Source organism: Tupaia chinensis, unplaced genomic scaffold (genome assembly GCF_000334495.1).
Source record: "Tupaia chinensis unplaced genomic scaffold, TupChi_1.0 Scaffold000066_1, whole genome shotgun sequence".
In the NCBI taxonomy this organism is placed as follows: Eukaryota; Metazoa; Chordata; class Mammalia; order Scandentia; family Tupaiidae; genus Tupaia; species Tupaia belangeri.
In genome coordinates this window covers 10,717,884-10,731,757 of record NW_006159525.1, presented here as the reverse complement: position 1 = coordinate 10,731,757, position 13,874 = coordinate 10,717,884, and the positions used below count along the sequence as shown (strand labels likewise).

The 13,874-nt window shown below is 38.2% G+C and overlaps 1 protein-coding gene across 4 annotated transcripts in view; it reads left to right on the top strand.

Annotated features, from left to right (window-relative positions):
- RHBDD1 (rhomboid domain containing 1) overlaps nucleotides 1–13,874 on the top strand; it is a 167,310-nt gene that overhangs the window by 76,828 nt on the left and 76,608 nt on the right. For all 4 annotated transcript variants that reach the window (XM_006141958.3, XM_006141959.3, XM_006141960.3 and 1 more), the window contains exons 4-6: nucleotides 1,955–2,043; nucleotides 4,340–4,396; nucleotides 13,422–13,562. In XM_006141958.3, the coding sequence (XP_006142020.1) occupies nucleotides 1,955–2,043; nucleotides 4,340–4,396; nucleotides 13,422–13,562 (287 nt within the window). The remainder of the gene's footprint in view (nucleotides 1–1,954; nucleotides 2,044–4,339; nucleotides 4,397–13,421; nucleotides 13,563–13,874) is intronic.

Here is a 13,874-nt window from a genome sequence, read left to right as displayed (position 1 = left end):
AAAAAAAAAAAGAAAGAAAGAGGCAGAGAGACAGAAAGCAAGAAATCACCCTCCAGGGAAAATGGCTACCCTTGCAATCCCTTCTCCTTTATTCTCCTCTTGAGATTCTGGGCACACATGCACACATGCCCTGCATGAGTTTTAAGCCAAGACTCAAAACGTAGTTGACTATGCAGGAGTCCAGCAACATAACCATTATGCCATTTGCTGGTCCCAAAATGAGTTTTTGAGAAAATCACCAATAATTTATTTTTCCCAATTTTATGGTTTCTTAATTGCAGTCATTGCACATCTCTATAGTGCATTAAATGGTTTTTCAAAGTATGCCTATTGTACGTGATCATTAAATCAAGAACATTACCATAGAAATCATTTTCAGTAGGGAATTGCGCGTTCTGTCTCTTAAGTCTTTCTTCTCTTTGCCCCTCTTACTCACCATCTACCAGCCACTCTTCTCCCTTACAATCTCCAATATCTACACTTAGCCTCTTGACTGTCATATCTTCTGATCTTTCCATTTCTACCACAGAGTGAAGACATTCAGAATATATTGAGCAGGGATATTCAGTGTATCTCTTTCTTTTTTTTTTTTGGAGAGGTTTTCGCTACAGGGTGCGTGCGCTCGCCAGACAGACAGAGAGAGACAGAGAGACAGAAAGCGAGAAATCATCCCCCAGAGGGGATGGTCACGCCACAACCCCTTCTCTTCCATTCTCCTCTCGGGATCTTGGGCATGCACACACATGGTCCCTGTTTTGAGTTTTAGGCCACCGGGTCCAGGACGCGAACCACATTTGACTATGTGGGAATCCAGCGACATAGCCATTACGCTAACTGCTGGTTCCCACAGTATCTCTTTCAAAGTCTGGCTCACTTTGTTTAGCATTACATCTTCTATATTCATTCACTTTGAATCAAATGACAGGGTCTCATTGTTCCTTATGGCTGAATTGTATTGCATAATATCTATATGCCACAAGTTTTCAACCCAGTCATCAGTTCTTGGGTACTTAATTTAATTCTATGTCATAGCAATTGTGAATAATGCTTCAATACACATGGATGTGTAAGTGTCTTCCGAATATTTTTCTGTCCTTCAGGTAACTACCAAAGAGTGGGATTACTGGGTCATATGGTACTTGTATTTCTAGGTTTTTGAGAAACCTTCATATTTTTTTCCATAACGGCTATGTAGATTTTCACCAGTAATCTCTTACCCTTGTCCTGAGTTGCTTAACAGTGGCCTCCACAGGGGCAATCCCCATCCCTACCTCCAACTCACAGGTATCACAGTATGTTTCAAAATAAGTTTTATAAGCAGTTGCCAATCTTAGATGCCCACAGGAAGGGTGGAACCAGGTGAATGCCCTAACTCATCTTTCCAGTTTGAAGTTTCAATTTTTTTTTTTTTTTGCTAAATGATTGATATATATGAAGATAACGGGGGGACGGGGCAGGGGGGAATCTCAGTGTCTTTTTCTGAGTTTTACTTGCTCTCTGCTTCACTAGTCAGTGGTGTGTAAAGCAATTGACTCTGCTATGAACACAGAGACATCATCTCTCACAATGACTGGATAATTCCAGATTCTATTCTGGACAGAGAAAACGGATTTCATTGATGTTTCATGATAAGAGGTACAGAGAAAAACGGAAGCAGTATAATGGCTCGTCTTGACAAAATGCTTCCGCTGCCCTAGAAAAGCCAGCTCACTTCTTTGGGTGATGGAGAAGGGGGGTGTTTCAACCATGTGGTGGTTGTTATTCATTGTGCTTTTTTTAAAGATAGGAAATGTTGTTCTTTGGACTGAGTTAAATGCTGTCCAGTATAAACGACGTGATGTGGAACAAAGCCTGCAGACTGTGACTAATCGACACGCACTGGGCTAATGAGAAGACAGAATGTCTCTAACCAGCAGCAGAACAAACACTCACAAAGGCTCTCCTTCCTTCTTAGGACTTCCTTCGCCGGGCATCTGGCCGGGATTCTTGTTGGCCTCATGTACACTCAGGGGCCTCTGAAGAAAATCTTGGAAGCATGTGCAGGTACAGAACAAATGCCTTTGGCATGGCAACTTGGAAGTTCATCTTAATTTTAATGTGAGCAGAAGCAACCCCAAGATCCCCTGTGGTTCTGCTTAGGAATTCCCTAATATGCATGTTTTTCTTTTTTAACCAAGAGGTAAGATAGCCCATGCAGTTCCCACATTGCTCCACAAAAAAGGATGCAAACTCAGATTTTAAATTTGAGGCTTTCTTAGGGAACAAATGCCAGTATATATTTATACTCACAGCCTTAATGCTACTCACTGAAAACCACAATTTCCTCAAAAATGTGGAGAACTAAAGTGGCTTTAAAATAATACATTTTTTTCTGTGATATTCCACGAATTAGTATATGTGCAAGGAAAAGTTAAAAAAGAAAAGCAAACTCGGACTGAAGTGCAAGTTCATTATTTTAAAGAATTCGGAATGACCACTGGGGCCTTGGCGGGCGAGACATGTATTCACGCATGGCCAAACCAAGTCTGCTATTGCTTGAAGCTCGGCTTCTGCTGCCGTTTTGCTTTCTTGTTTTCCCCTTTAAATTGACGCTCAATGAAAATATTTTATTTAGAATTATATGCATTTTTTTAAACTTCTTAATTTAAAATGCTATACTGGTTTTGACTTGTAAGGAAACTATTTTGTAAACACTTGTTTTATAGACCATGCAAGTTCCAATATTTCATCTTTTATTCATGGGAAATCTTCTGAGACTATTTTACCTTTTCTTGAACCATAAATAATTTGTTTTCACAGTTTGTGCCGATGACTGGTATTCTTGAGAACCATATAATATTCATGATATTAGAAAGCTTTCCAGGCAGTGCACTGTCGCCTTTATTAGAAGGTTGTGTTCACTTTGGAATGATTTTTACAAGCAGATTCCCATTTTCCTGCATTTGCTTATTTCTGTGCATCCAGTGTGTATACTTGGAGAAGAAAATGTCCAGTTTTATTTTCAAAACAATTTAATTATGGAAATCTAGTAATGAGTACTGATAAAGGAAAAGAAATTATTCTCGGGAGTTTAATGGTTTCGTTTCCCTGTGTGTCTCAAGATTAAATGGTTAGTAAAGCTTTCTGCAGATATGCCACAAAATTTAGGCAAGTACTTTGTTTAATTTTAAAGAGGATTTTCTGCAATTATAACATTTAAACTCTTAAGTTTCTCTTCTTAAAATTTACCTGTTTTTCATGAATACTTATTTTTACAACACTATTTTTGAAGTAATACAACAGAAAGTTAAATGTGAAAATAGAAACAAACATTTGGTGTGATTCGCACACAGCCTGCAAACTCTCTGCCTTTTCTTTTTTGGTGAAGCTGGAGAAAGGATCCAGGGTAGAGCTGAGAATCACAGTGACACAGGAACCCCATAGAAAATGATCAAGCATGTGGAGACTGTTGTCTGATCTTTCCTGGAAAAGGAGGGTCATGCTGAAGGGTTGTTTTTGTTGTAACTTTCTCCTTTCAGCAGTGCCAAATTGACTTTTCTACTGCCCTCCCCTTTTTTTTCCTTTAATTTTTAAAATTCATGATAGAGCTCGTATGCGTGCACGTGAAGGGCAAGAGAGAGATGGACATTCTCCACAGGGTCTGGTCACACTGCAGTACCCTTCCTCTGCATTGTTTCAGGCTGACCAGGCTGGGGATTTGAGCCATGATCACAATGTGGGATTTGACTTCTCTTGAGAAGTATATTATCACTGTATTATAGAGTGGGTTACTGCTGCATTTCATAGGGACAAGAAAGAGTACGGAATACTCTGACACAGGTTTAAAGATCCTACTCCTTACCTTATCCTTAAGGTAAGGTCATGAAGATAGAGCCCTTGAGAATAACATCAGTTCCTTTATAAAAGGAACCACCGAGAACTCTCTTGCTCCCTTTTGGCCGTATGAAGATACAGCTTTATTCTTAGGGTAGGGTAAAACGTAGGCCTTTAAACCCTTGTTAGGGGAAGATTCTCTCTTTAGTCAGAGCATCTCTACTTATACAGAGGCATCCAAGCCCAAGCATGGTACCTTGGGAGTCAAAGATGATCTTTTGTCAACAGGAACATTTAAGGAGTTGCAGGGAGGGTAAATTAGGTTTTCATTGCCCCACATCCCTCCCACACATTCTGTTCCCTGTAGGGCTGACCCCCAAACAAGAGGCAGTTTATTTTAACAATTGTTTTGAAATAATTTGAATTGACAGTAGTTTTTATCACAAAGAACCTCCTAATTGTTAGGAAGATTAACAGTTAAAGCCTGTTTAGCTACCATTAAAATGTCTGTTTCTTTCATGTTTAGGCATTTTTTCTTCCAGTGTTGGTTATGCAGGACAACAATACTACTTTAATAATTCAGGTAAGCACTTTATTTCATTTACTAAGGTTTCACTATTTTTAAAACTGTGATGTTCTCCACTATAAACTGCTTTAAAATGGTAGTAGTTTATACTGTCATTTATTTACACATTTTGTAATTGTACTTATAACAAGCCTGGAAGCTGGATTGAGATGTAACCCAAGGAGCATATGTGGGAAAGGCCAGGGATTAAGTTAACTATGGCATGAAACAATTGTATGATGGACCAGAGTTTTCTTATCTATGGCAAGAGTCTCACTAGACTCTGGTCCCTTGACTCTGAGCCTATGAGCTACGCTTACTCTCAGCTGGCAGAGTGTTAGAAGTTGTTTTCAGATATGTGATTCTCTGTAACCCACCTCACCTATAATTGGGAAGACTCATATTTACTGTACTCTTCAAAGATAGACATCTCTCTCATAAATACCATTTAACTTAAAGAGGAGAATGTGTTTTTCTATTAAATTGTTGAGAAAGTCATTTTTCTATGCAAAAATGTGTTGTAAGTTTCCCAACAACCCATTAGTTTTCTGTGTTTGTGGAGAGAGGCCAATCTGAGCAAACGTGGTGACCTTTAGACATACGCAGAAAGGTGGTTCATGAGCTCTCATTTACATGGTGATGAAAACAATTTGCATGCGAATATGCTAGCTTCCTGAAACTGCAGAGCAATATCTGTTTAAAGGAAGCCACATGTGTTAATCAAAATTTGTCCCAAAAGATCAGAAAAATTACATGGAGCCAGGTTTCTTCACTCCTCAGCTGATTAACATGTGAAAAAAACTGGCTTTGTAGAGGAATGTCTTGTTAAAACCATAAGGCCTTTAGGCCAAGACTTTTAAATTCCATTCCAGGGTGGTTATACTATAGGATGCTGGACCAGTACCAGTACATAGACATTAAAGAAAGCCATAGGCTGTAGACCTCTGATATCGTAATGCAGTAGATTGAATTGTCACCTCCCAAATTCATATGTTGAAATCTTAATGCCTAGTGTTTTAGAATTAAGCAGTAGGGCCCTTGCGAAGAAATTTGGACATGAGGAATGGGACTAGTACCCTTATAAAAGGAACCCAAGAGAGTTTTCTGGCCCCCTTTCTGCTATATGAAGATACAACATGAAGTTAGTAGTCGGTAACTCAGAAGAGGGTCCTCACCAGAAATGATCCTGCTGGCACCCTGATCTGAAACTTCCAGCCTCCAGAACTATGAGAAACAAATGTATAAGCCATGTAGTGTATGGTTACGTGTTATAACAATGCAAATGAACTAAGACACTTTTGTTGATATATTCATGTCACCTGAGAACTTCTGGAGCTTCAATCTGGGGTCAGTAGCCTCTTCTATAAAGGGCCGACTAATTAATGTTTTAGGTCATAAGAGCTTTATTGGTTGCATGATCTCCGCACAACTAACCAACCTCTCCTCGTAGCTTGAAAGCAACTATGGATAATTCATAAACAAGTGAGTGCGGCTGTGGCCCAGTGAAATCTTACTTTAAAAATAGGCAGTGAGTTAGATTTAGACCTTAAATTACAGTTTTCTGACCCTTGGCTTAAATGATAAAGATACAAAAGGTATATATACAGATATATATATATGTGTGTGTGCACACGTGTGTGTATATATTATATTGCATATTATATTATAATAGCATAATATAACACAATATAACTATATTAATATATTTATATTATATAATGTATGTTATATTTTTAAATATATATTGTTGGATCAATCATGACATCTTTTTCTCTTTTTCTATGCAAGAATGTGTCATGACTTTTCCAACAACCCAATACGTATGACACTTTGACTTTTGTTTTCCATCTGATGTTCTTAGACACAGATACCCAGTAGCATTTTGTGAGTGGTCACATGTAGAATACCAGACCAACCATTGTGCAAAAGATAAGAAAGAGCTACAGTCCCTTTCTCAGAGAAGTAATCATCTAGGAATGGGAATGTAGGTGGCATTTGAAAAGATGTAACTACAGAAACTAGTCATACTAATTAAGGTACAGAAAATATTGGGTCATTGTAAATGTTATGACACATTTTTTCATACAGAAACATAGAAAAATATGCATAACTTTTTCGACGATCCAGTAGAAAGCCGAACTAAGGTGTTTGGTAGCACAGGACCATCAGGTGATAGCTAATGATGCTGTATCTTGAGTTTTCACTGTGTCATGGTCTATGTATTCTAGTCAGCCTCCACCTCCAGTTGTTCTCTATGACTTCTTACTCAGGGAACCTGCTGTGCTCTGCCTCTCAAGCCCACTCCCTGCATTGCAGTCTGGAAGGTACCTCCAGAATCATCTCCTTTATTTCCTTTCTCTCAAGGATCAAAGTCCTGTACTACCTACTCTGTAGATGCTTGAAAATAGTTGTTGCACATATTTTCTCCAGGATCCCACTTGATTTTGGTGGGAGAGCTGGTGTAGTCCCAGTGGTTCCATTCTGGCAGTTGTAGACCAATCCAGCTATGGTAAGGAAGTGGGTCCTAGGAGGGACAAGTGCATCACATGACAGGAGGTTGTCCAGAGAAAGTGGAGTGCTGGGTCTTAATGTATGAATAAAAGTTAAGTAATGCAATGTGAGGAAAGGGCTTTCCAGACAAAAGAAACAAGATTTGAAAAGTTCTATTTTTGATTATCTGGAATGAGAGCTACTGACAGACTTGATCAGTTGACTGATACTATTGGAGTTAGAGTCAAGATATGTTTTCTATGTAGCTGTACAGTCTTGAATCATTATTCTCTGTCATGGCTACATGTTTGAATTACCTGACGAGCTTCTACATGTCCATACCTTGAATTCAACCCAAACCAAGGCAATTATATGAAGGGAGTAAAAGCAGAGACTTCAAAGTATTTTTACAAAAGGTTTCTAGGTGATTCATTAGATTTGCCCTAGATGATTAGAGACAAATACCATAGCCCTAGATGACTGAGAGTTCCCTGGGCCCAGAGACCACAGAAATGAATACTTCGCTGCCCCTGGAAAAGGCTTCACTTTTGAGGGCTTCACCTCTGCTGATTCAGCTGCTTACAATCCTAGAAACTTGGTTTGGTGCAGAGGAACAGTTGTTGGATAAAGCTAGTTCACCTGCTTCTACCTGTAGACTCACCTGGAGAGAGAGAGAAGGTGTGATAAGTAGTTAAAATAAAGCTGATAAATATAGTCAGTTGAAAGAGCTCTGGATCTTTTTGGCTGTTGGTATAGAGACCAGTTCATGCTGACTTAAGTGTCAGAGTATCTTTACTGACCCCTGCGACTAGAAGAACTGGATTAGACAGAAAAGCCACTCTTATTTTCTCTCCCATTGGTTATTTCTCTTCTCATTGACTTTTTTCTCTCCATGAGACAAGGCAAGTGGTGTCTAACAGCTTGAAGTTGCCAGAAGAAAAAGGCTTTTCTTCTGGTTCACTTTTTAAAATTCTCCCAAGAGAAAGAGAAAGCAGTATTCTTCTGGACAGAGAGAAATAAGAACAGACTTGTGCACAGACATGTCTTAAACTATTGTAGATTACTTAGTTCTAACATCTTGTGTGACAGCTGGGAAACAGGGTTAAAAGGTTTAGGTAATTGAAGTAAGTTGCACAGTTAACTAGTAGTAGAACTAGGACAAATATGCAAGGCCCTGGTTCCTCGCCCCTGCATTTTTCTGTTGTACAAGGATCTGAGATGGGCACTCTGCTGATTTAACCTAACAAAATAGGTAGTTCTACTCACTTCTCATCTCTTTTTATCTCTCTCTTTTCCCCTGATCTCCATTTATAAAGTGGTGGGGGGGGGGAGTGAGTGGAGGAGGAGGGGAGGAATAAGCTGCTCTTTCCTCCTTCATATAAAAGAGTCATAGGCAAAGCAGACACACAAACCAGAGAATTAAAGGCAAAAATAAAGGCCCCATTTACCTTTCGTATCCTTTGTAAAATCACCGTATTTATATTCCTTCCTCTGAAGTGATTGGATTTCTTCAAAGGCTACGGAAGGCCAGGTGGCCGTGCTAGTGGTCATCCAGGGAACTTCTGTAAGAACATATGTATCTCTTACAAATAATGCTTCATTCTTAATACGGCTGCCCTTAGCTGGAAAAGTCTTTAGAGGTCAAAGAACCTCATGAATGTTTAAAAAGCTGTTACCAATTTTTCTAATCTTGGTGGTGTTTCTTGATCTCCTTTGCCATGAAATCTTGGTATGTGTATAAGGAACAGATGGAATATTTAACAGAATAATGATAACCAGAACTTCTTTTCCTACAGAGCTGAAGTATAAAGCTAAAAAAGAACATTTAACTGTTATTCATCATAGAATATAATTTAAACTTATTTATCTCAAGTGTTTGTTAGATTTTTTTCAGGATTGTTTATCATGAAGGTTTAAAAATATCTGATTGGGCTAGCAGAACAGCTGTAGAAAATTTTTGGTCCTAAGAGACCTCCTATTCTCAGTATAATAGATATCGATGGGATATTGTGGTCCTGTTGATGATTTGGGATTCATGATATAGAACCTTTACTACAGTAGTCTTTTTTACTTAAGGCATCAAAACTTTCCCATTTTCTCTCCATGTTTTGGCTGACAAGTACCAAATTAGGTTTTATAATATTTAGATATTTAAAGTTGTCAACTTTATTTCATTAAAGCATTGTTAGTTGTTTTAACTAAGAAATAAAATGAAGAAAAATGTTTTTCTATATCAAAATGTTACCTCAAATCAAGGCAAAGGTACCTAGCAGTTTAAACTCTATAGATGTATGCAGTATCTATATAGATGAGTATTCAGAGATTTGGGTTGTTTTAGATTTTGAATTAGCTGAGTGTTTTGGGAGGGCGGTGGATAGGTAAAAATGTTGCTTAGACTTTTCTTAGCAGAATGACTTTCCACAGAGGTTTGAAAGTGATAATGAGCCATATGGGAAATTACCCAGTAAGCTTTTGTGTCGCATTAAAATAATTGGTGCTCTTAGGGAATTGGACGGTCTCTCTCTTCAGGGATTGCTGAAGCATCCCATAGTGGTCAGTTGCTTACCCATAAATATTCTAGTAGTGTTTTGGAATGATTGTCCCTTTCTTTTGTTCTTTGTCAAGTAGATGTATTGTTTTTGACCATTTATCTTTATAAGAGGTTTTTTTTTTTTTGTTTTTTTTTTTTTGGTGAGAAGTACAGGGGAGGCAGAGGGTCTTCAGAAAGTTCATTATAAACTGCATATTATGAAAAAACTATGCATAGATTTCAAAATATTTTTGCACTCAAATAAACTTGTCCTTTAATTCTATTTCCCACAAACTTTTGGAAGCTTCCTTATGTTGAAAGTAAGACTTGTTGTAGTGCCATGGTCTGCTTTTTTTTCTTTCTTTTTTATAGTGAAAGAGATTTTTGCTGTAGGGCATGTGTGCTCTCCAGAGAGAGAGAGGGACAGAGAGACAGAAAGTGAGAAATCACCATCTAGGGGTAATGGCCATGCTGCATTCCCTTCTCCTCCATTCTCCTCTTGAGATTTTGGGCTCACATGCATATGTGCCTGGTGTGAGTTTTAAGCCACGGGGTCCAGGACCCGAACCACAGTTGACTATGTGGGAGTCCAACGATGTAACCTTTACACCATCTGCTGGTCCTGACAGTCTGCTTTAATTTCAAGATATGAAACCTGCTGTTAGGTGTTCTGCAACACAGCAGTGGGGGTTGAATTTTTCTAATGGTTCCATTGGATAGCAACTAATTTGAGGAGAAATGTCCACATTTAAAATTTTATCCAGATCCCAGACTGGTCCTAAGCCATTGTTAGGATTTGGAAAATGTGCTTATCTCCTCCTGTTTTACACATCAGAAATGATAATGTTGGGAAATGTAAGAGAAAATATGGATACTTAATAAATCCCCACTAATTATTACTGTATTAGAAGCAAGACTTTTCGTAATTAGTTCTAAAAATCTTGAACAATTGAATATTTATTTAAATCACTTATTTTTATTACTTTCAAGGACATTTATTAAAATAGAACCATGCTAGAAGATATAACCAGTAAGAATGGGCTAGGGATCTGAATAGACATTTCCAAAGATGATCAATGAATGGTCAATAAGTGCATAAAAAAAGATGCTCAACATTATTAGTCATCAAAACTACAGTGAGATACTACTTCATATTTACCAAGATAAGAATATTTTTTTTTTCGCGAAGTTTTTTTCGCTATGGGCGCATGCGCTCGTCAGACAGACACAGAGAGACATAGAGACAGAAAGTGAGAAATCACCCCCCAGGGGGGATGGTCACGCCGCAATCCCTTCTCTTCCATTCTCCTCTTGGGATCTTAGGCATGCACGCACACGTGCCCGGCGTGAGTTTTAAGCCACCCGGTCTGGGACGCAAACCGCGGTCAACTACATGGGAGTCCAGTGACATAGCCATTACGCTAACTGCTGGTCCTGACAGGAATAATTAAAAAGACAAATAGTAGCAAGTGTTGGTGAGGATGTTAAGTGATACAACCATTTTGTAGTAACTCAGCTGATTAAACAGAATTACTATGTGACTCAGTACTACTCCTATATATACACTCAAGAGAAATGAGGACAAATGTCCATATAAAAACATACCTTAAAAATGTATATAGCAGCTTTATTCATATTAGCCAAAATATATGGAAATAACTTAAATGGCCATCAACTTACATATGAATTATCAGCCTGTGGTATATCCATAGGATGGAATATTACTTGGCTGTGAAAAGAAATGAATTACTGTTAGATGCCACAATATCGATGAACCTCAAAAACATTATCCTTAGCAAAATAAGCCAGACATGAAACACCACATATTAAATGATTTTATTTGTATGAATTGTTCAGAGTAGGCCTACCAGTAGAGACAAAAAGTAGGTTAGTGATTACTTAGGGACTGGGAGGGGTAGAAGGTTGAAGGGTATTAGCTAAAGGGCATAGATGTCTTTAGTGGGATAATATAAATGTCTAAAACTGATTCTGGTGATTATGTTAAAGTTTTATGAATATACTAAAAACCATTGAGTTGTAAATTTTAATTGATGAATTTTGGGGCATGTCAGTTGTAAAGTAATCTCCCCTTTTCTGTGGTTTTGCTTTCTGAGTTTTAGTTACCCACGTTCAATCATGATCTGGAAATATTAAATGAAAAATTCCAGAAATGAACAATTCACAAGAACTCAACTGCACATTGTTTGAGTAGTGTGACGAGATCTTGTTATGAATCCTTCCTTTTTCAATGCATCCATGCTGTATACACTACCCACCCCTTAGACATCTGGTAACTTAGTTATCAGAGAGAAAAACCAGAGTATCTGAAGGGCTTGTACTGTTACAGTTTCAAGCATCCACTGTGGGTCTTGGAATATATCCTTGACAGATAAGGGGGAACTGTTGTAAACATCAGTAAACAAATACTTTACATGACAAATACTTATATGAAGATGTAATTATTAAATATTAGTTTTTTTAGTTAAGACTAGATTAATGTGTTTTATTGTCATTTCATTGTTTTAATGAAAATAAAAACTTTAGAATGCTGAGAAATAAAACTTTTTTTTTAAAAAATTGTTAGTTGGCACATGTACCTGGCAGAGACACTGAAAGGGAGAAAGCAACCCCCCCCACCACCACCACCAACCCAATGTGGCATAGTAACACTGCAATCCCTTCTCCTCCATTTCTCATCTCCTTCATTTCTCTTCTAAATCCTGTTAGGGTTTGGGGACCTCCATCTGCTCACCTGGCATTTTTTTTAGCTGCCAAAGCTGGGACTTGAATCATAGTTGGTTAACTAGGATCTAGCTCCCTTAACCACTAGTCCAGGGGTTGGCCCTTGTTTTATAATCTTGCATATTAGGAAAATATTTTATTTGTAACCAATATAAAAATAAATTTAAAAATAACCAGAGGACCAATTATCAAAAATTCTGAATATAAATCCTCAATTTCCTAGGTTCTGTCATACAGTTCTTGTTGGTTTGATTGTGTTTTTTTTCTATAGTCTTATTAATGCTGTAACTCAGGTATGTACCTCATTGGGTAATATGGAGACATGTGACATAAAACTCATAGTGTAGGTTAGCAGTTTTCATCAACCAAAAATACATTCGTTAAGTTTAGAACATCAGAGGGTATGATAAGGACAAGAAGGGGGGTGGGGATTAAAACAGAGTGTTACTTCTTTCCTGTTACACTGAATGAGACTGGTAATCTAATTGGAGGTCAAGGAGCAAAAAACTGAAAACTCTTTCAAGCAAATTCTACGACATTTGGCAGTAAAAGAAAATGTAAGGAATAAAATCAAAATCAAACTGATTGATGGGAATATCTTGCCAAAGTGAACTCCATTTTGTTATTAATCTGTATTAATCGAGTATGTATGTTTGGTACTTTCAGCTGACCAGGTGGTTCTCTCTTGTGTGATCTAGCAATGAACTTTGCAGTCTCTCACATGAAATTACAATTTCATAGGAATTGGCTTGCACATGTCAGCGTTGTTATTACTCTCTGAAGTATGATACCCAGCACTGAAATTCAGTGGCATGTGCATTAGTCATTGGCCTGCCTCTCTTTACATGTAGCCACAAGACAATAAGGCTTTATCAGTTATTGTTTCCAGCATCCTCTTGTCTCAAGTCAGGAATTCAGTGAACATAGTCCAAGTATCGAAGAGTTGTAAGCAGAAAGAATTCACCGTTTGCCAGAGCCCATTTCAGTCCCTTCTCCAGGACCCCTGACTATGTTTGAAATCATCTTCGTTCCTCATTAGCATGTAAGGACTCACTCATGTCTGACTTTGTGTCGGGCACTGTGTATTCAACAATGGCAAGACCAGCATTGTCCACCCTCAGGGAGGCAGTCTCCAGTTGTCATCTTTTCCTGTTTTAAGGATCATTATACTCAAAATAGTGACCTGAATTATGTGCATGCCTTCAATGATACAAAATAAGAAGGATGAGACAAAAGAAGTTTCTGTAGCCGTGCGGTATAACCTTTTCCTTGTGCCTATAGGCCACTCTGGATATCAGGATCATTATCCGTATGGCAGGCCGGGGTCCTATGAAGCACCCAGGAATTATGATATGTACACAGCAGGGCTGAGTGAAGAGGAGCAGCTGGAGAGAGCATTAAGAGCCAGCCTCCGGGACAGAGGTAGGAGTCTTGCGCCCTTCAGTTATTTTAAAGCATATCTCACATGGTGAGGTGGTCTGAAAAGGGGCTATTTACAGCAAATTAAACTTTAAATAGTTTTAAAAAAGGATATGTAGATGAAAGAATGCATGCAGATCGTGATTGTAAAGAGCGGAGTGTGATGCTGTATTCCCAGCAACCTAAGCTAATAAGGTGCCAGACTTTGTACGTATTGTTAAATGGGTCTTTTTATAGGCCTGCTGCACTCAGTGCTTTAGCATTAAAGTCAAGAAACAAAAAAAATTTAAGTTCTTAGGTGCTTGAAAAAAGAGC